Source organism: Neolamprologus multifasciatus, chromosome 15 (genome assembly GCF_963576455.1).
Source record: "Neolamprologus multifasciatus chromosome 15, fNeoMul1.2, whole genome shotgun sequence".
NCBI classification, from domain to species: Eukaryota; Metazoa; Chordata; class Actinopteri; order Cichliformes; family Cichlidae; genus Neolamprologus; species Neolamprologus multifasciatus.
In genome coordinates, this window is record NC_140453.1 from 10927429 (window position 1) to 10950320 (window position 22892).

Consider the following 22892-nt stretch of genomic DNA (forward strand, 5'->3'; position numbering starts at 1 on the left):
GATAGATAGAAAGAATACTGCAAATATATTGTTCTGTTAATAATTAAAAACATAATCTAACCCTTACAAATAGGTAAAATGTGATCTTTCACTTCTTGTTTTCCAGTCTCCTTTTTAACTTGATTACATGGCTTCAGAAAATTGAGTCTCCTCAATCAAGTAAGTACAAACAGGTTTTTAGAAATATTTATTACTGAATAGCTACTTCCTGCCCCGGAAAAATCATGACAGTACCATCAAGAGTATGGGAACAGTAGAGGGGTATTACAAAAGTTGGAAGGATACAAAATGTTCTTTTTTTCATAAATAATGCTTTACAATTTACCTGTCACATGACAGTTCTGACAAAAGTAGAACAACTTGATCAGCTGATGGGGTTTTACTTCTTTTGTGTGTGCGTGACGCATTGACGCTTGATGTACACAGAGCACGGCAGGTATTCACAGAGGACAACATAACAGAGACGCAAACATGGCATGCAGTTATTGCAGGAAAATGCCACCAAAATGAAACGGAACGAAAAGCTGTTGAACCCCATTAAAAATAAAAGATTAACACAAGTCATCTTTTTCTGCCACACTATAAATGTTAAACTTTCTTTCTCACCATTACTTACATATTGAGCCCCCTAAAGATCACTCAACAGAATAGTTCGCCAGGCTACATTTACCTCGCAATAACCTTTCCATTTTATCTGGCTGATGAATTTAAGGTTGAGCTGTATCATACAAAAGAAACAGACTAGATCTCTGAAAACGACTGCGGACAGCTTTAAGTCACTTTAGCAGCAACCGTGCCTTCACTGCAGCAATAATGGCTGGAACATGGTTGCTTTTAATGGGAGTAAAACTTGCACTGGGTCAGGAATGTGTTGGTGCTACTGCATGTTGCTGATACATATATCAGAAGCACCACAAATACCAAATGTACCAGGCCTGCTACAGCTGGACATCCATAGCACCACAGACTGAAACACAGCAGTGGGCAAAGTCCAAGCTGGGGAGGTTACAATAACTCTCTAAAGGCGATAACTGTGGTGTGTCTTTTTGTATAGTTATGGTAACTGATTTTAATATATTCAAAAAACAAAACAAAACAGCACCAAAAAAACCCCTAAATTAGAAATGAATTTGACCAATAGCATTATTGCTACAAAAGTCAAATGAATCTCAAATATTTTAATATATATAGTGTGCCTATAGAGCAGATAGTAGTAGTGCAATAATATCAATAGTGCTATTATGACAGGCCTGGTGCAATAACAGTAACTAAACATACAGCACAGCTAATGGCAGAAGAAATGCTTCCAACCAGTTCAGAGATCTTTTTCCAATCGGTTTTAAAGAGTAACTGAACTGGACCGACGCCTGCAATCACAGGGAATGGAGGGCAGACTGCTTTTGGTACTGACAGAACACAAATCTTATTATGGTCGCTTTGTTGTAATGATGCAATCATATCCTTTCATTTTCCCGCTTGTGAGGGAAAGGAAGTTCACATCAATGTGACTATTTTATGGTTCGTTAGAAACGTATCTTTGTGATTTAAAAAAATAAATAAAAATACATGTCTGCAGTTAGGTTCAAAATTTGTGCAGACTTTCAGCTTTGATTTAAGCAGTTTTAGAGAAATTTTGCTTTAACTGTTTGGGGATTACAGCCAATTTTATACAGTTCCTCAAATTCAGAGGATCAAAAACGACTGGACAAGTTAACATAATTTCAGGTACGAGGATAGTTTTTAATACTTGGATGAAAATTCTTTGAGCTTTTTCCCTGGACCTGCTCTCTCAGGCCTTTACCGCAGCCACCTTCAATGGCTTCTTGATTATAGCTCTCTGCATTGAGTTTTGTATTTAATAACTCTAAAGCATGCTCTGATGCTCTGATGGGTTGAGATCAGGTGACTGACTTGCCCATTGAAGAATATCCCATTTCCTTGCCTTGAGAAACTCTTTTTTGTTTACTTTTACAGTATGCTTTGGGTGACTATCAATTTTCACAAAGAAGTGGTGTCCAATTAAGGTTTACAGCATTTGTTAAACCCCTTAAGGCTGAAAGTCATATCTTCAATGTTTGATTTAAATTTAAATTCCACATGAAAAGAACTCTAGTCATGATCTTTAGGGGGCTTTGTACTTAACATAAACATGCTAAGATTTGCTCTACATATAATTCCTTTCAAAATATTCATATTGCATTTACATCATATTTTATTCCCTGTGTAAGGAGCAACCTTTCTTGTCTTAAAAGACAAACATTTATGCGAAAGGAGAAAGCCTTGCTTATATTTCACCTTCTATCAACATTCGGAGAAATCCTCTCATTTAATTTTTCCACAATTTACGGAAATAATTGTGCGTAAGGAAGTAAAGACGTAAACGAAACACAGAAAAAAATTCTTTGAAGCCCTTTGTATTTGGGTTAAAGACATCAAGTTCTTGTACACACCTCTTGGTGTGGGAGTGACGCTGAATGGATGCTTCAGGTGAAAAACAGCATGGAGGGTTTAAAACTTGAACAGGTCGATAAAGTGCTGCGGAGAGATGGGCATCAGGCAGCTGTCTGGATCGTTGGCTGTGCACGGGTGGCCAAAGTCCTGGAAGGAAGTCAACAGCTTAATCATTAGAACGAAGGCAGACTGGGAAACCTCCGAGTTGGCGCAGACATGATTCTAGCATTTACTTAGAGTAGAATTAAAACTGATTACAGCACAGAAGCGAGCTCTTACTCTTAGGGTGATTTAGTAATTATGTCATAAACTGTGAACATAACAGCACTGGTTATGGCAGTTTTAATTAAAAGTTCTCAGGGCCATGTGTCACTGTTTACTCGTGGTAAAAACACACGGCCTATTTAAGTGCATATAAAAGATAAAATGCGATGTCAAAAGTAAACAGAACTTAGGAAGCATTTTACAAAAATGTGGTGAGCAAGTTCTGGATGATAGCACATGGAAGTGTCCAAATATTTATGTTGGACAAAGTGACAGCTGACATTCAGGGGGAAAAAAAATCTATTTTAACCGGAGCAGGTTAAAGGAGAAGTCAGCGGAAACAATGTCAGAGTTTACAAAACACGATGACAGGACAGCAAAGGACAAAACCCAATACAAGGAAATGAAATCGGACCATCGGGGCAATCATCAGGGAAATGAGACAAGATGGCAATCTAAGAAATAGAAAAGCATTATGGGACATAAAGTACCTTCAATAACAAAGCCAGATGGCAATCCTTAAGGTATCAGGGACAAGGGAAACCAGGAGAAGAGGCAGGAAGGATGGGTGCCAAGCAAGGAGAAGGATGCAGAGAAGGCAGTAGGTTAAATAATTTAGGTACCCAGGAGAGTATAATAACAAGTTTGTGGCAAGTAAATGAAGAAACAAACAGAGGAAATTGAATGTATAGGAATACTTTTTAATAAAAGTGCTGCACTGTTCAGTTTCTGTATCTCTAGAAGTTCCCTGATCTTGCCAAAACATGATCTCTGTCTTAAAGTTAGTTAAAAGATCAGATTTTCTGTGCTGCTGAAAGCAAACCAGTCGGTTAATTTGCTTGACACTATTATTATTTTTTAATTATTGTACTGTAATCGTGAACAAGGATCCGCACTACAGGCATAAAACTCATGCGTTTTTTGTTTGTTTTTTTCTTTTTGATTCAGCAAACCTTTTTATTGCTGGCTTTAAGAATTTGGAGTAAACTGAATATTAAATAATTAAAGTTAAAAATACAAAAGCAATACCAAGGAAGGTAAACTATTCAAAATATAAAGATATGACTTCACGGTGTTTGAGATTTTTCCTTTGTATCAAACTTCTGTAAAGACTTTTCTGTCTCTTTACCATAGGAGACAACCCTAACCCTTAAAATAAGATAACCAACTGGTTGGCCAGAGGTTAAGTGTGCGACATCCTCAAGACTACGGCACCAGCTGCCTCATGGGAGGCAATCTGTGTCCAAACTATTCTGACTCAGACTGCCTGCAACCACCCTCACACAAACTGGCAAAGGTTTGCAAATAACTGCTGTAGTAGGCAGATGACTGACACGTTGGCATCATTCTGAGTCGATGCATTTCATTTTAAAAGGGTTTGTTTGTATTCTGGCTATCTTACTATATAAAACCAAGGGCGCAGAGTACCGATATTACACTTTGCAGTTAAATTGCCATCCTGCAGAAACTGGATGGCAAATATTTCCCCCAAATATTTGTGGCGGAATTTCTGTTTCAAATTCTTTCTGGATTCTGAATGTAAGCACTCAATGAGAATTTCTGTTTTCATTTCATTGTATGTAGCAATAAGGGATTTGAGATTTTCACCAACTTATCAGTTGACACATTATCAAAAGCAGATTGTAGGGAACTTTCAAGTAGACCCCATTCAATTTTCAAACTGTTAGCAGACTAACTAATCATATTGCCATTTTATCATCGCCTCAATACAAGTTGGTTTAAAATCTGGTTGCAGATCTAGTCCCCGTCTTTAACTTCACTGGACATGTAATAATTGTAGTCGTGCAGTGGTTAAAGGCTGCTGTTTCTGTGTGTCTGTAGCATTAAGCAGTCCAGGTTGTGGTTATTCAGGGATTCAGGTTATTCATTGCTGAAAGGGGATACAAGCAAAAGCTACAGCAAGCAGTTAAACTTGGACTAAACCTGTTAGGTTATTTCAGAATGGCAGTCTGGTGAACTAAATTTATAATATAATAGTCATATTACTATTACATGACTACAAGTCATGTTAGATTTTATTCATTACATATGTGCCTACAGGTTTTGATTATCTTGATCCCCACCAAATCTCCCACCAAAATCAATAAATCAGTATAAGGAAACGTGCTTAGACTATTGCTGCTGCATTGTCTTGTTTACCTTCCAGAAGAGGATGCTACAGTGTTTGCAAAAGTGCAACGTGTCGCCGTACTGCTCCTTCATGGGGTAGTGTTTCTGCAAGGTGAAATACATCAGCTTCCAGTCCACATTGTCATTCCTGGTTATGGCTAAAGTCCTGCAGAACTGCACACACACACACACACACACACACACACACACACACACACACACACACACACACACACACACACACACACACACACAAAGACACAATGGATGGAAAGAAACTTTTACCAGCTATTTAAAACACTCTGGGGATAGATGCAATTAAAGCAAGAACAGTGTGTATTTAGATATAATCAAGAACAATTCCTCATTAACAATCCTTAGAGAGTGCGAAGGGTTTAAGATAGTGTGCTTGGGTGTGTGTGTGTGTGTGTGTGTGTGTGTGTCTGTGTGTGTAAGAGCTAGAGGATAAGCTCATTTGCGAGCTGTGAATAAATTGTGCCAACTCTGCCCTCTAGTGGTTAACCTGGGCTCTACTTCTAGTTCTGAAGCAATCCAGTTTTACAACACTCGATTATATATGTATGACTAAAAGTAATAAAATCTTAGATTCAAGCTCAAATGATTAAGTGTAATACTCACCGGTCTGTCCGAAAAGTGAAAGAGGCAGAGTTTCTTCCACAGTGTGTTGTTCTCACTTAGGATGTGCAATGTCGGTGTGGCCTGTCCTAAGTTAATGATGTCACAGGCATCAGAGAACTTATAGAGGATCTTGTTTTGCATGTGCAGGGGCAAATCACTGAATGACATGCCAGTGCACATTTGCTGAGGAAACAAGAATCACCAAAAATAAATAGTGGACTAACAACACTTCTGTAATTCACATTTCTCCCACATTAAATTCAGCTTGTAAATTGGACCAGCTTGTCAATAAGTCATAATTCATAAGCAGGTACAAATGGAGCTACATGTATAGCACTGTAAATAAAAAGGCAGATTTTTAGCCTACTTCTTATTTTAAACAGCACTCTTATGACAAGTCAGCGCAGACAGATTTCCAGCATGGCTGCTAATTTAGATTGCTGCCTGGAAGTTCTGCGGTCCACCTACTCTGCGATTTCAATAAAAATACCTTGGGGATCTGGAGGTTGTTCAGCTCCTGCTGCCATCTAACAATGGTTTCCAGACGGCACAACCAGATGTTGACGTTTCCCACGAGGACACACCTGCCATGGATGGTCAGACTGTGCAGGGTGGAGCTCAGGTCTTGTAGAAGCTCTTTGACGAGACGTGGGTTATAGTGGTCCTCCAGAACTGGAATAAAAATATAAGCAAAAGAGAAACATGAAGGAAAACACCAGGGCTATTGAGGAATTTTTTTTAAGGATCATAACACATTTTTTTTGTTGTGCGGGCGCCTGCTGTAAACCACCCCATATACATAACAAAAAGACAAATGGAAAACTAATATTTCTTTTTACAAAAAAGCTTCAAGTTTGCAAAAGAACTTAAATGTGTTTACCAGAAATATACACACCACTGTGGTCTGTCCTTTGTAACCCTATAATGATGGAGCATGCTAGCCCTATTGGTTTTGCGGTTAAACATGAGACCGCAATGACTGAACAGCAGGATGAGAGAAAGCATGTTCTGATCGCTCAAAGGCTTCACATTCACACACACGCACACACACAAAAAATCTATTAACATAAAAAGCTACTTTTCCCAACACAAAACGCCCCGAAAAAAACTAAATTAGAGTTTAGACACTGAAAGCCGCTGAGACCAAACGTAATAATGAAAATAAAGAGTCTAGTGTGCAATTTATCCCTCAGACACCCCATGTCAGGTCTTCTCACCCTTTCGTACAATCTTCTCCAAGATATTGAAATAGTTTTTCTGGGCAGCTCCACTCAAAGACGTCAGCTGTGATCTGGCTATTAGCTGAAAAAGCTGTGGGTGGCAGAAAAAAAAGGAGGAGCTTAAGATGCGCTATATAAGTCATACAATTAAAAGGTTTCTTTAACATCCTGTACGAGCATCAATGCTCACTTTTGCAACGTAATTAAATCTTCTCAAGTCCTGAATAGCGCTGGAAAAGTCTAGCCGGTTGAGAGCTTCGCCAAGTGTGCAGTATCCATGTCGCTGCAGGTACACATCAGGAAAAACGTGCACACAAGCTCTGTTAATTAAAGAACTGACTAATGTGTATTTTCCATTAAAAGACAATCGCTCCTTTGTGTGAAAAGCTCAGTACTCACTTCTTTTGTGCTCCCTTTCTGAATGTAGATCCATTTATCTGTGAAAACAACTAAAAAATGCAAAAACAAACATTTTAATGAAAGCTTTCTTACAGTTGTGCATCACTGAATTTTACATATTTTAATGACAAGAAAGGGACAAGATATTTCACCTGAAACTTCATGACTTTTTAAAAAATTATTTATTTATTTGCAACAGTTTGAGTCAACATTGAACATTATAACATTTCCAAAGTCTGAAATTGTTTAAGGGTTTCTGTATGGATTACATTACAAGTCTTACTGATACAGTAGGATAATGATATGATACAATCAATTTGTGTTCTCTAGAAGAACTGATAGTTACAAAACCTTTCAAGATCATTTAAGGGCAAATTATTATTAAAAGTATAAAAAGTTACTTCACTTCAGATTTTCTATGTAAATCTTAGTTATAAAATGCAACCTCAAAAGGTGCACAAGAGCTGCCGATGTGCTTATTAATATTATAATGGATGCACTGCATCTGGAGACGGAGGACACTACAAATTGTTAAAAAAGACAACATTTGCAGCACAACCTTAATCCAAATCCCTGAGAGTTTTATTTCTGTCTCACTGACTTTTGCACTTTTGTACACATTGCTTTTAATCTTCGTGCCACAAAAAGTTCCCCGAGCCAAAACAGTGATTATGTGCAGCTGAAACTCACACTGGGATTTAGTGTTATTGTTGTAGAAGTCCTTTTTCCTCTTTGTGGTGGAGAGCTCACACACATCTCCAACAAACAGATTTTCATTGTTGCCATTGCAAAGCCTGTTTGGACAGAGGAAACATGTGCGTAATGCATTAATAACACTAGCAAGTCTGAAAACACCATGTAATTACAAACCACTGAACCACTGTGGCGTCGCCCTGAAGCAAATCAGTGACTTTTTACTGATAGCCTGTGTGTCACAGTTGCACGGCAAGATAGCTCATAGCCAAGTTAGGTGGTGTAGTGTTACTGAACTTACAGGGAAAACCAGTATGAGAAGTATATAATTAAAGATCAGAGGAAAAAAAGAAACTGAAGGAAACCTGTTGTATTACTGCTACACTGATATGCAGGCCAAGGTCAAACATGTCAGACAGAGGTCTCAGAACATTAAGCGTGCTGTATCTAATCTTTGTTGTTTCTTGCCTCAGGGCTATGTTATTTTTGATAACACAGAACTTAGCATTTTCGTTGTTGACCTCAACTTCACATTGCTGTCGGAGAACACTCAAAAAGGCCGAGCTCCAACAGAAATACGAATTAAAACATGTCACAATCAAGTCAACATAATGAATACAGATGTTCCCAGGGTTTGTGACAGGGTTTTACTGCATAAAAAGGCTAAACAAATTCAGATTACAGTCCTGTGTTATGTGAGAGACTTGTTGCTTACTTTGTGCCTGTTCTCTACTCTTTCAATCTACTCCCACAAAATTAAACCACCTATTAGGTAAATTATTATTATGTCTTTACTAAATTCAGGTCAAAATATTAACCAATATTCGCAAAACAAATTACTTGTTGAGTACAAACAAATTAAAACAAATACAAAGCCAAAAAGCTGCGATCTCTGTGGCATAAAAGTTATACTCAGTGGTGTCTGTATGTGTCTGTTATTTGAGCTCGCCCTTACACAAGGCAGAAAAGAAAAGCTTTCTGAATCTATAAGTGACAAAATGCTACCAAAGTGCAACAAATAAATCTATGTGAAAAAACAATAAAAAACAAAAACAAGCTGCAAAACTTCAATCATGAATAAGAGTGTGATCATGGAGTTCTGGTTCGCTGATTTTCTAATGAGCGTTGTGAGAGAGATCAAATTACTGAACTAAACTGGTATCTGATACACTGCATTAATAATCCATTGGTTAAATTAAGTGGCAACACTGCCAGCTAAGAGAGAATTCTTGGTAAGCTAACCCCTCCCTGGGTGTCATAGGGTGAGACGTGAGTTCTTTATCGGCCATGTTACCAGCCTGTCATGGCTGACAAGACAGACATGCTTATATTTACATCTAAAGCCAATTCAGAATCACTGGTTAACCTAACATGCATCTACACAGGTACAAGGAGAACTTGCAAACTATACACAGAAATGTAACATCTACCGACTCCGCTCAGGCTCGGGATTAGAACCCAGAACCTTCTTTCTATGAGGCAATAGTACATTGTACCATGGTGCACCCATAGCCCTTGAGTAAGTCAGAGTCCTGTCTAGGGATGGGTACCGGTATCCGGTGCCATGATGGCACCGGTTCTGACATAAACGGTAGTAACCAGACCGAAAAGCAGCGCACATTTCGGTGCTTTATTTCGGTGCTTTTTTTTCCTGAGATGTGATACACTTTGAATTCTAGCCAATCATTTTACGTTTCCGGGGATAGCAGGCGGGTCCAGGTACGTACGTTCTTTTAGAGCAGAGCTACAGATTAAAAATGCCCAAGGCGAAGCGGTCAAAAGTCTTGCTGTACTTCACAGCAAAAGATGCAAACTCAGCAGCCTGCAACAAGTGCTTTAAGGTGATACTGTGGAAAGGAGGTAACACCTGAAATCCGATGAAACACCTGGCGACGCATAGCGTTTTTTTTAAAAGCCGAAAAATGCGCCGTATTTGATAGCTTGCTGCGAGACCTCACACCGAGCGCATCTACTGCAGGTGTGGTGCCTGTTATCGGACGAAGAGTTAGCAACATCCCCCAAAAAGCTGAAGAGTAGAGTCCTGGCCCCTAGCCCTGCCAGTGTAGCAGAAATGATGAGGATGATGATGGCAGCAGCAGCCGTTCTTCTCTGCGTGAGTAGCTTAATGTTGTTCGTGTATAATTTACGTTGAGTAGGCTAACCACGTTATTACATTAATGTATGTAAGGTGAACTAGCAAACACCATCATAGCTACATGCGGCTGTCTTCTTGTTTGATGGCAGATACTCCCTTCACCCTGGCCAAAAAGGCAAAAATGACCAAATAAAAAGTGGGAAACAGTTAAACATGAAGTTTATGTTTGTTTTTTCCATTGTTAAAGCACTGCTTCCAGCCAAGAGTGATACCATATATGCCCTATAGCTGCAGAAAAGGCTAACATTGTTATCTTTTTACTAAAAAAACAGCTGAACATGAGAGGTTTTTGGACCAATTTTGTGTTCTCCATTCTTTAAGCACCGGTTCGAGCACCGTTTAAGCACCGGCACCGTTTCAAAAGTACCGGTTTGGCACCGGTATCAGATAAAACCTAAACGATACCCATCCCTAGTCCTGTCAGTGGGGGTTTCCAACTCAGGGTCATCATATGGGTCATGTAGTCTTTAAATAGTTCCCACAAGTGCTCAGCGAGCAGTTGGAAAGTCTGCTGATAACACACAGACTTGTTTTTTAATCTCATACCTTTTAAAAATGTGTCTCGAACTTCTGTGCTGCTATATCTCTATGGTGTGACTAGCATATGCGGCTAACTTTTGGAACTAGTGGATGCTTTTTTCCTTTTTTTTTTACCCGATTGCTTTCTAGAGGTTGAAGAACTTGTATATTTGGTGCACTGACAAAAATGTCCAGTGCGGTTGGTCCCATGCGGCTTTATTTGATATGTTTTGTGACTTTTTTCTCTCTTTTTCCTGCTCTTATGCATTGGATTTTCTTCTTTTGCAAAACAAGTTGGTTTGGACCAATCCTGTCTCCCACCATGTACAACAAGATCTTGTGAGTGGGGCCTCGCAGAAGCACAAAGATAGCGGGGGTGGACTAGTGAAGACGGAGGGGTCAGGACAGGGACAACTTTGCATATTCATTGATCTGTCCATGCCAACAATCAACAAATCAGGAAAAGAGGTAGAGTTACATTTAAAACATGTTAAGGCACGAAGGGAATTTTTTTGAATGGAAAACATCTTCGAGGAGAGCTCCAAATAGGACCCTAGGGTAAATGGATGGTATTTATACAGGCCTTTCTTTTGAACTTATCAAAACACTAACAGTGCAAGCCACATTTCACCATTCACACTTATATTCACACCATTAAGTCCATTATTCTGTGGACTTTATCGATCAAATAAACCAGTGGACGTACTGGGTATGCAGTCTCCTGGTCAAGGACACTTCAACATGTAAAACAGTCAAAACAGGGATCAAACCACCAGGCTTCTGATTAATGAACAATCTAATCAACTCCTGAGCCACAGCTGTTCTACATTACACTGGTTATCAATTCTAATATACTTCCAGAAGCATATTTAAGTTGGTCTTATGGAATAAGAGACCAACTTAAATTTTCTCCAGCATAAGTAAAGACATGGCTTTGCTTGTCTGACTACAGAGTCAGCTGATCAGAGTGAATGAGCTCCACAGTAATCCCTTGTCTCTATCCATTTATCCAGTTGCACAGGCATAAACACAAACACACTTGCAAGCGCAGTAATCTGTCAAAGTGAATTATAAAAAGGTGGAATTCAATAGCGTGACTTTCTTACACGGGCTGCACATGGAATAACCATCTCCAAGGAACCAATAAAAAACATCACAAAGGAACAACTTATTCAAAAGGATTTGTGGACATTTTAAAATCCTCAAATAAAAGATAAACAGGGCCCTGAAGGGAGCACGTAGTTCCAAAGGAAATTAACCGAATACAAAATATAGTATGAAGACTTTTAGATGATGTTCTAGTCTCTTAGTAGACAAACACATTTGATTAAGTGCAATCAATTTACACAATTACTTGTAAGAGAAATGAGCATTAAACTGAGGTTCAAACACTCAACTGACACTCGACAGCATGAAGATCAGTGACCAGTTTGTTTTAGATTTACACACGCACTGTGATCTGAAGTACTTCTGTAACACTGTGTACCATTCTAGCACACACCCAGTGTATTGTCTCCTTTCTTTCTGGCCTACATGTGGTCGCCTGGCAAACGTACCTCGGTTGCCATGAGGTCACTGGCTTTGTGGAGGGAGACTGCATCTGGAGAGCAGCCAATTTGCCTAAATGATGTAATTAGTTATTGTCTGATGAGAGGCTAAAGACTGCTGACGAGTCACTGTGGTACCGGGAAGCACTGTTAGTTAGACAGAAAATCCCCCTGGCCTGAAGGGGACGTCACCAACTGCTACTGAGATGCCACCAATTCCACCCTGTCAGTACCAGCGTGACACGAACCAAACCCTCCGTGTGTGTTTACGTTTTATGAGGCTTGCTCATGAACTATTGTCCACTATATCAACAGTCTCTGGTCCTCACAATGATCAGAGATGTCACCAGTTGACTTGAGAAGATCACTTTTCAGTAAACCCTAATGAAAATGCAACAAAATAAACAACACATTTCTAAACAACAGAGGCGAGGGAGTCAGATAAATTCAAGATGTAGAAGGACGTGCCAACATATAAATGCCTAGTCATATACAATGAGGCAATAAATAATCCTCCATCCAGTAAAACTTCAAAACACAAGCAGAACAAGAAGCTGGAGCAGAAAAAAATACATACAAAAAGAAATGAATGAATACAGAAAATCCCCTCTTGTCTCCTCATTTTTACAACTGCTCACTGCCAGTTGGCACATGTCAAAACAGTACAAGTTTCCTGTGAAGAACAACATGAGCTCTGCTGTGGGAGGCCACACGAGCTGCAGACAGGGGCAGTGTGTAATATAAACCAGAAAGACAAAACGCAGAAGATGTTTTTTTGGTTTAGCTAATCTCAACAAGCTGTTGCCATTAAAGTCTTTAATCCAATAAGCCCCATTATTTGAACACACAACAGCCAGCGTGTTTGAAATTGGAGGTTATCATTATGCACGGTTATCATAAAAGCCGAGGCTTGTAAAATAGTTATGATGTCAATTCTGAGAGGGAACCTAAGGTGTAACCTGTAGTTTTCCGTGATTTAGGCTCAGTCATGGCAACTTATGCTTCAAACCTAACCTGCTCACAAGCACATTAAATTCAACTCATTTTGTTTTTGCTGTATATACTGCACACAGGTCACATTATGAAGTTGTTTGTATGATATTACTACAGTGGGGCAAAAAAGTATTTAGTCAGCCACCGATTGTGCAAGTTCCCCCACTTAAAATGATGACAGAGGTCAGTAATTTGCACCAGAGGTACACTTCAACTGTGAGAGACAGAATGTGAAAAAAAAATCCATGAATTCACATGGTAGGATTTGTAAAGAATTTATTCGTAAATCAGGGTGGAAAATAAGTATTTGGTCACCTCAAACAAGGAAAATCCCTGGCTCTCACAGACCTGTAACGTCTTCTGTAAGAAGCTTTTCTGTCCCCCACTCGTTACCTGTGTGAATGGCACCTGTTTGACCTCATCATCTGTATAAAAGACACCTGTCCACAGCCTCAACCAGTCAGACTCCAAACTCCGCCATGGCCAAGACCAAAGAGCTTTCGAAGGACACCAGGAAAAGAATTGTAGACCTGCACCAGACTGGGAAGAGTGAATCTACAATAGGCAAGCAGCTTGGTGTGAAAAAATCAACTGTGGGAGCAATCATCAGAAAATGGAAGACATACAAGACCGCTGATAATCTCCCTCGATCTGGGGCTCCACGCAAGATCTTATCCCGTGGGGTCAAAATGATCATGAGAACGGTGAGCAAAGATCCCAGAACCACACGGGGGGACCTGGTGAATGACCTGCAGAGAGCTGGGACCAAAGTAACAAAGGTCACCATCAGTAACACACTACAACGGCAGGGAATCAAATCCCGCAGTGCCAGACGTGTTCCGCTGCTGAAGCCAGTGCATGTCCAGGCCCGTCTGAAGTTTGCCAGAGAGCACATGGATGATACAGCAGAGGATTGGGAGAATGTCATGTGGTCAGATGAAACCAAAGTAGAACTTTTTGGTATAAACTCAACTCGTCGTGTTTGGAGGAAGAAGAATACTGAGTTGCATCCCAAGAACACCATACCTACTGTGAAGCATGGGGGTGGAAACATCATGCTATGGGGCTGTTTTTCTGCCAAGGGGACAGGACGACTGATCCGTGTTAAGGACAGAATGAATGGGGCCAAGTATCGTGAGATTTTGAGCCAAAACCTCCTTCCATCAGTGAGAACTTTGAAGATGAAACGAGGCTGGGTCTTCCAACATGACAATGATCCAAAACACACCGCCCGGGCAACAAAGGAGTGGCTCCGTAAGAAGCATTTGAAAGTCCTGGAGTGGCCTAGCCAGTCTCCAGACCTCAACCCCATAGAAAATCTGTGGCGGGAGTTGAAAGTCCGTGTTGCTCGGCGACAGCCCCAAAACATCACTGCTCTTGAGGAGATCTGCATGGAGGAATGGGCCAAAATACCAGCTACTGTGTGTGCAAACCTGGTAAAGACCTATAGTAAACGTTTGACCTCTGTTATTGCCAACAAAGGTTATGTTACAAAGTATTGAGTTGTATTTTTGTTATTGACCAAATACTTATTTTCCACCCTGATTTACGAATAAATTCTTTACAAATCCTACCATGTGAATTCATGGATTTTTTTTTCACATTCTGTCTCTCACAGTTGAAGTGTACCTCTGGTGCAAATTACTGACCTCTGTCATCATTTTAAGTGGGGGAACTTGCACAATCGGTGGCTGACTAAATACTTTTTTGCCCCACTGTATGTACAGGGTGGGCCATTTATATGGATACACCGTAATAAAAATGGGAATGGTTGGTGATATTAAAGTCGTGTTTGTGGCACATTAGTATATGTGAGGGAGCAAACTCCTCAAGATGGGTGGTGACCATGGTGGCCATCTTGGATACAACTTTTGTTTTTTCAATAGGAAGAGGGCCATGTGACACATCAAACTTATTGGTAATGTCACAAGAAAAACAATGGTGTGCTTGGTTTCAACGTAACTTTATTCTTTCATGAGTTATTTACAAGTTTCTCTTTGTTCACAGCCATTGACATGTCGAAGAGGTTAACACGTGAGGAGCAAAATTGTGTTGATATCTGGTGAACGCAGTAACCGGGTCATTGCAGCAGATTTCAATGCAAGACACCCTGCAAACTGCTTGCTAAGTTTCGTGAAACTGGTTCAGTGTTGGATTTGCCAAAATGTGGACGCAAGAAAACTGTCACTAATGAAGAAACATCAGTGGCTGTCCTAGCTTCATTCAGCAAGAGCCCACAGCTTGCCACTCGCCACATGTCACTGGAGAGTGGCATTAGTCGAACATCCCTTCGGCGGATATTAGCTACTCACAAATGGCACCCTTACAAACTCCAGCTACTGCAGCATCTCAACGATGATGACCCAGATCAGCGCACAATATTTGCAGAATGGGCAAAACAAAAATTGGAACAGGACCCTCAGTTCATGCAGAAGATTTTGTTCAGTGATGAGGCAAACCTTTATGTGAATGGTGAAGTTAACAAACAAAACCACTGCTATTGGTCTGACACTAACCCACATTGGATGGATCCCTCCAAGACTGTCGGAACAACAAAAGTGATGGTTTGGTGTGGTATATGGGGTACAACAATAGTGGGTCCATTCTTCATCAATGGAAACCTCAAGGCCACTGGATATTTGAAATTGCTACATGATGATGTGTTTCCCTCTTTATGCACTGAAGCTGGCACATTCCCTGAGTTTTTCCAGCAAGATGGTGCACCACCACATTATGGGTGCCGGGTCTGAGCATTCCTAGATGAACAGTTTCCTGGAAAGTGGGTTGGTCTCCTGATCTGACCCCCTTAGACTTTTCTCTTTGGGGTCATCTGAAGGCAATTGTCTATGGTGTGAAGATACGAGATGTGCAGCACCTGAAACTACGGATACTGGATGTCTGTTGGCATTTCTCTGCGGTGTTGCTATCAGTGTGTGAAGAGTGGGAGAAGAGGGTTGCATTGACAATCCAACACAATGGGCAGCACATTGAACACATTTTATAAGTGGTCAGAAACTTGTAAATAACTCATGAAAGAATAAAGTTACGTTGAAACCAAGCACACCATTGTTTTTCTTGTAACATTACCAATAAGTTTGATGTGTCACATGGCCCTCTTCCAATTGAAAAAACATAAGTTGTATCCAAGATGGCCGACTTCTAAATGGCCACCATGGTCACAACTCATCTTGGGGAGTTTGCCCCCTCACATATACTAATGTGCCACAAACAGGACTTTAATATCACGAACCATTCCCATTTTATTATGGTGTATCCATATAAATAGCCCACCCAGTAGTCAGAAAGAAAAAAAGTTGAACTGTGGGATGTAAATCACCTCATAAAAGCCTAGATGTTATGGCACCAATTCTAAGTGATTTAATGGTTCGTGAGCACTTCTGATCTTATTCTTGTAATTTTACCAAGAAAAATCCACTGTGTCCTGGTGGTTTGAGACGGACCATGTAATTGGAAACATTAAGCTTTTGTTTTATATTCCTATCCTTTCCTGTCAACTCTCCACTGTTTTCTGTTTAATAATGGAAAAAAAATTGTTTACTTGAAAACCTTCTGAGAATGCTCTGCGGATGCTGGACAGTGTCTGACAGTCATGTCAACATTGAGAGAGACTTGGCAGTCGATCAGTTGTAGTCAGTCCACCTTTATACTAAGAGTCGCAGCGATATTAAGATTTAAGCCACTATTGGAAACATTGGTTTAGTAAGAAACACCAAGCCGAAACACCCTAATAAAGTTTAATATGCTTAAGTGAAGAAGTTATGACCCTGTAATACTTTATGCCCTGAAAGAGAAGCACGGCTGTACTAGCTGTGATTAAAACCTTGAAAACTTGCCAAAAAACAGAAACCAAAAAACTTTGACACTTTAAAATAAATAAACAAACAAAAACACACATGAGTAGACTATTCTAAAACTTCCCCACATTCATAAGACAGCAACCTGAGACATAACTACTTGTAGAGGTAGCATAAATTTAACATAAATAAATCTGATCAAAGACCTTCATACATACACACATAACAAATCAGTTATTTTATTAGGAATTTAATAGGATTTCAAAACCCCGATTGAGGGCTCTGTGAGAAAACGGAGTAACACTTCCCAGTATTAAATTCAGCAAATCAAATTCCCACTACCTGATTCATTATGCTGTATAATTATAATTAAGCATAATTACCCTTCTACAATCCAGAATTCTTCTAACCAAAATTCAAAGTTTTCCCAAACGGTAACAGCCTTCTCCAGCTGAGGTTGGCTGTGAACTCTCTGTCATTATTACCACATGGTTGTTGATTCATCATTCCAGACCTAAACTGACCTTCTGCTGGAATTTTGTGCCTTTAAAGAGGTTTTTTAGCTAAAATTGTTAACCACAGAGCAAAGCAACTGAACTCTGAACTCATAGCAGTGGAGATTTTTCACACGAGTCACATCCAAGCCTTTACCCAAAGTCTCCACACTGTGTTCAGACTCAGAGATGATTAAGGAAAAGGTGAAATTACGCTGAAAGCTCAAGTAGGCCTACTTTCTTTTAACACGGAAAACTGGAAGAATCACAAGAATAATCAATAAAGAATGTGACTTATACGCAGAACCAGATGAAAATTGAATCTAATCAATATTCGCTCCACTCTCAAAGCGAGCTGTTTGTGTGTTTTGTCACTTGCTGTGCAAGTATTCTGCAGCATTAAGAAACCTTGATGAGATATCACATTCAGGTTTGTCACAATTAAATAATTGGTCATAATTAGGAGACTCTTTTTCACATAAATACAACTACAAACACTCTTTGCTCTTACAGAACTACAGGATTCACTGCCAAATCAATGTAATTGAAAACTATGTTAAAATATGTCAACTTATACCTCAACTCTCAATTATTTTTTCTGTAACAACACTCTTTGGCAAAAACAAGCTGAAACTATGGGAATGTACAGTATAATCACCTCATAAAATGTCAAAAGTTTGCATACAGTCATCACGAGAACCAATGTCATTGTAATTTTCAGCTTGTTTCTGCCAAGAAGAGCGGTCAAATATCAAGCCAAGAGTTAAGCCATTATGTTTGCTTATGGTGGCTGCGGCTCAGAAGGAAAAGCAGGTAACCTACAAAATTGAAAGGTTCAATCCCTGCTCCAGTTTGCATCCAAGATACTGAACCTGAGTTGCTCCTGATGTGTTCATCAGAGTCTGGATGGGTGTGAATGTTGGACAGAAAAAGCTTTGAGCATCACTGTTGCCTCAAAGCAAAAACAGAGGAAGCTGGGCCAGATAGCAAAAGCATCTGAATGAGATGGGACACTGAACCAAATATTAGTGAGCGCATATAGTATAGTTTTGACCCTGTGCAACTTAAAACTCCTCATAAATTCAATTTGTGTAAAAGTCCTGCTGTAAGTCCTGTCATTAAAGATGTATGGTGTACAATCATTCCACCCCTGAAAAAGAACAGTTCAAAGAAATCATTAAAACCCCCAAATTACCACAACATTCATCCCCATAATGATTGTATGTAAACCTCTGAGCACAACTGTATGTGCTATGGCCCTCATAATAAGTGGTTGAATGATTAGTGAATAGTGAATTGTTGCCTTATGTACCCTTTAACCCCAGGCTATTAGGTATCTCTATAACAGACTTGTGTAAACAGGTCATTTTACACCAGTTCACCTTTAGCTTCATTATTATCCTGAAGGAGAGTCAACTTGCAGTTAGGGATTAACACATATCATAGCTTAGAAAATTCTTCAGTAACAGCAAACAGCAACCCATGACGTTAGATCCATTAAGCCATGTATTACATGTAATTAGCCTACTGTTGTGGTTACATTTTTTTATTTTACACATATAAAAGAAACCCGAAATAGTTTGTAGGTCTTACAAAGTTTAAAAATGTGAAAAAGATCCAGAGAAATGTTGTTCAGTGGATATCTGTCCACTCATGTGTCCTTATTAAATCATTCACCACTGCTCTTTTTACTTTTTTCCCCTTTTCTATTTTCTAAGAAATCCGTGATTCTGTAATCCAATTTAGAGTATCCACTGAAGACCTAGTTTGGCCTCTAAAGGCACAGTTGGATTTTACAATAACAGCAACCTGTTTTGATTACTACACTTTTAATATAACTCATAAAATTTTACAACACTCCAAAATGTCGTCAGCAAACTAAAAATGGTCAAAGTAATGTACATACAAGCTACTACAAACATATTGCCAAATAAGGCAATGAATGTAAGCCAATAAACTATGATCTACTTTTACTCAAAACTGATTAAACTCCTTGTTTTTTTAAGGAAGATGACCAGCAATTTCGGGGGGTTTTTTCATTCCATTTTAGGCTGTATCAATATTTTGAGCAGCAAAACTTTAAATATACTACTGTTATGCATTCTCTTTTGCACGCCCTTATGAGGGTCTCAGGGGGCCTGAAGCCTATCCTAGAGGTGGGGTACACCCTGGACAGGTCACCAATGTGATACAGAGCTAAAGTGCACTTTAATTGGGCGAATTTTTGACTACTTAAATATGTAGAGCCCAGACAGAGATTATACTAAACCAAAGAAATTTGATTAAAGGTAGATAAAGGTGAAGGGAACTTACTCTTTCAAATCAATCTCTCCGTTGTTGTCCTCCAAAACCTCTCCAAACAAGATCATCCTCTTCCAGCCATCTTCCGTCTTTGTCCAGCTCCACCCCGGCGATCTCCAATCCTTACCCAAGAAAGGCATCTTGTCTGGCAGGTGTGAGACTGTGAGCAGAGAGGGCCTCTGCTACTTCACACCTGGAGGTTTAACCAGCTGTTGTTAGAAAAAGATTTTTTTATTCTTGATGCCACCATGCAAAGAAGAGAGAAATTTTGAAATCAAATTTGTCCTTATTAAACATAGCATGCTACAATTAAATTTCACTAACAGTTTTAAGCATTTAAGCGGCTATATTCACATTATGTTCACATTAGGTTCTACGGAAAAAACAACAACAACTTTTAAATGAAAAGGTGAACAAGTTATAAATATCACCTATTTAATGACAGTTCAAAAACACTGAGATGATTTTTTTAAAGCTTACAAATTGAAACTGATTGTTTTTAAACTAAATCACCTGTAACAAATCCCACAACACATAGATTCTTATATTTTATGTCAGCATTGGTTAAAAAAGATGAGAACAAAAAGTATTATTATGGTTTCTCTTAGTGTTCATAGAGACACTGTAGCCTGCAGCTACCTTTCAACTGCATATCACATAAAGCAGAGGGCCATCAGCCATTCTCAATTACCCTGTTACAGCGCGTTTACAGATTTAACACTCGTATGTAAAGGGCCAGACTAAGCCACATTGTTTTAATATACTTAAATAACATACCTTGCAATATCCGTGACGCAATTATATATTTTTCTACCTTCAGAATTCGGACAATAACAGCGTTAGCGGGCGCTGTTAAAGTCGTTTTAGCTATCAAACATGAAGCTGTCAGTCGACCCAAAACAAATAATGACGACAAGAAGAAAATAATGAATCTCCGCTACGCTGGTATAAGACTGTGAATTTCTGAAAAACGGCCAAACAAACCGTTAAAGAGAAGCAGCTCTTCTGTTGTTTTGCCCGTCTCTGCTTCCGTCTCTAGCCTTCCCCTCCTGCGGAGCTGGAAATATTGACGGAAGTAAGCGCGAGAATTCGTCAATTCACGCCCCCTACTGCTCTCTGATTGGTCAAAAGGTCTGTATTTATCTTGTTGCTACCCAAATTCGGGAGGCCGATTGGATAATCACTCCTGTCACTCAACAGCTTTTTTTTAATCCCATTTGTTTTGTTGGGGGCTTTCTTCGACACGTGACAGCGGACTGCACACATGTACTTGTGTTTTGATTTTGAGATGGGGGATGGTAACTGGTCTGCTGGAGCGTTGAGTGACTGACTGATGCTGAAAAATGTTATGAAACGCTTTAAAGACTTAGCTTAAATAAATAACTATTTTCTCACCCCACCCACTGTTTTTTCACATCAGTTGTATGGTTTAAGTTTAAGCCGTATATTTTATGACACGTTATCTAGGTCACAGTTTCATTACTCTGCTTTGATGTGCATGGCGTAAAGCTGCAAACTGGATATGAAAAGATAAGTTTACTTTTGATTGTTTCACATGACGTTATTCTCTTGAATTTAAGTCGCAAGTCGTTCAGAGCAAGGTCAATTGAATACTGTGCCTGTATATGCAAATAAAAAAAATGCAACTATTTCGGATGTCCAAAAACGACACCCCGTTTGAACATGTTTCTTTCAAAGTTTTGTACGGATTCAACAGCCCTGACTCATTGTACACCGGCTCTCAAAAAATTTTCTTGTTATTGTCACGTCACCTGTTTGAGCTTAAAAATACAGTCTAATGTCCTATATGGTTTGCAGTGGGGATTCTTTGTGGTTAAAATGTGAATTTAATACGTATTCATTTATGTATTTTGTGTGTGTAATTTAGTGTCATCTAGTGGTAAAGCTTGGAGAATGCAACCACCTGAACAACCCCTTCATACCCAATCTTGCAGGACCTATTTGGCCATCACGTCAATGTAAAATCACATAACAGTGCCAGTGGCAGGAGTGAAAGCACCCACCCATTCACCCAGCTCTACCCTCTCCTTGAAAAAAAAAAATCAAATGTCAATAATTAAACGTGTCCTTAGTTGATTAAAATTGCTAATGAATAATTAATTCAATAAACACCGTAAGTACTTAAATCTGTCATTATTAATTAAAATTGGAAATATATATTTATTAAATGCATAATTTTAAAAATTAATGTTGTTAACTAATTAAAATATCAATTCATTTTATTTAAAAATATATTTTATTATTTCCCTTTTTAATTATTTCATAGTTTCTGAGCTAAAATAATGTCACTTAATGGTCGTCAACAGACCATAACAACTGACTTGTTTGTCAAAGGAGCTTGCAAAGAAAAGCGCCTGGACTTCTTTAAGTTGCTTGAAGACGTTTCACCTCCACCGAGAAGCTTCTTCAGTTCTAAGGTCAAATGGCGGAGAGTCCCAGATTTAAGCCCAGTGGGAGTATCCCCACAAAGAGGGACAAAAGGACCCCCTGATGATCCTCTAATCACATGAGCCAAGGTGTGAAAATGGGTGTGGGTCCCAATCAGCCAGGGTTTCGGGTGAGCTCATTGTGAAACCTGGCCACACCTTATCATGCGATTTCCTGAGGTCAGATGGCCCAGGATGTGAGTGGGCGTTAAGGCGTCTGGGGAGGGAACTCAAAACTGGATTATAGATGGCAGACAGTTGGTGTCGTAAACCACCGCCTCTGTTCACAATGTCACACATCTGGCTGCTTAGATTGGACCTATTAACAAAAGTGCTTCAACATTGTCAGGAATGTGAGGTCTCGCGGGTGTAACAGCCAGCTCTCCTTACCAGCTATTTGCTGACCAGGCAGTCCAAGCTCATGATACCTGCCAACAACAGCCTGTGCCCAGCACACTGTTTTCAGAATACTTGCTGACCCTAACCTCTCAGTGGAGGGGTTACGTGGGATACACTTAATTTATTTCAGTGTTTTATTTGTTGCAAATTAAATTGGTTTGGCGGAGATTAAAGTCAAGCCTCATAACTGGATAGTTTTAGTGAGCCTTAATGCCTCACTTTGTGAGTGCTGTCAGCATATTTTGAACTGAATTGTTTTCTTTATTTTCTGATGTTCACAGGTTTTTTACTTGTTTAAAAAAAAAAGCCTATTTTCATTTATAACTAACATTAAAATGATTTTTAAAGTATTTTAATACAGTGAGGAAACTGAACAGACTTTCAGTGGGAGCAGAAACATCTGGACCAGTATGTTGATGCTAGCTA

The 22892-nt window shown here is 39.4% G+C and overlaps 1 protein-coding gene across 5 annotated transcripts; it reads right to left on the reverse strand.

The window, feature by feature from the left end:
• Positions 1 to 174: 174 nt before the first annotated feature.
• fbxo25 (F-box protein 25) lies at positions 175 to 20734 on the reverse strand. 5 transcript variants are annotated; one of them, XM_085132852.1, is made up of 11 exons: positions 20605 to 20734; positions 19633 to 19829; positions 7794 to 7897; positions 7104 to 7153; positions 6895 to 6987; positions 6702 to 6795; positions 5975 to 6156; positions 5485 to 5667; positions 4876 to 5019; positions 3207 to 3233; positions 175 to 2598 (listed from the first exon to the last, which is right to left on the reverse strand). In XM_085132852.1, the coding sequence occupies exons 2-11, from the start codon at positions 19758 to 19760 to the stop codon at positions 2509 to 2511; spliced, it is 1095 nt and encodes a 364-aa protein (XP_084988978.1). In that variant the 5' UTR covers positions 19761 to 19829; positions 20605 to 20734; the 3' UTR covers positions 175 to 2508. The 5 variants fall into 5 exon arrangements, with proteins under 5 accessions (XP_084988978.1, XP_084988980.1, XP_084988981.1 ...); XM_085132854.1 differs by having other exon boundaries at positions 19633 to 19813; positions 20605 to 20728; XM_085132855.1 differs by lacking the exon at positions 20605 to 20734 and adding an exon at positions 20398 to 20596 and having other exon boundaries at positions 19633 to 19813.
• Between the last annotated feature and the right edge of the window lie 2158 nt (positions 20735 to 22892).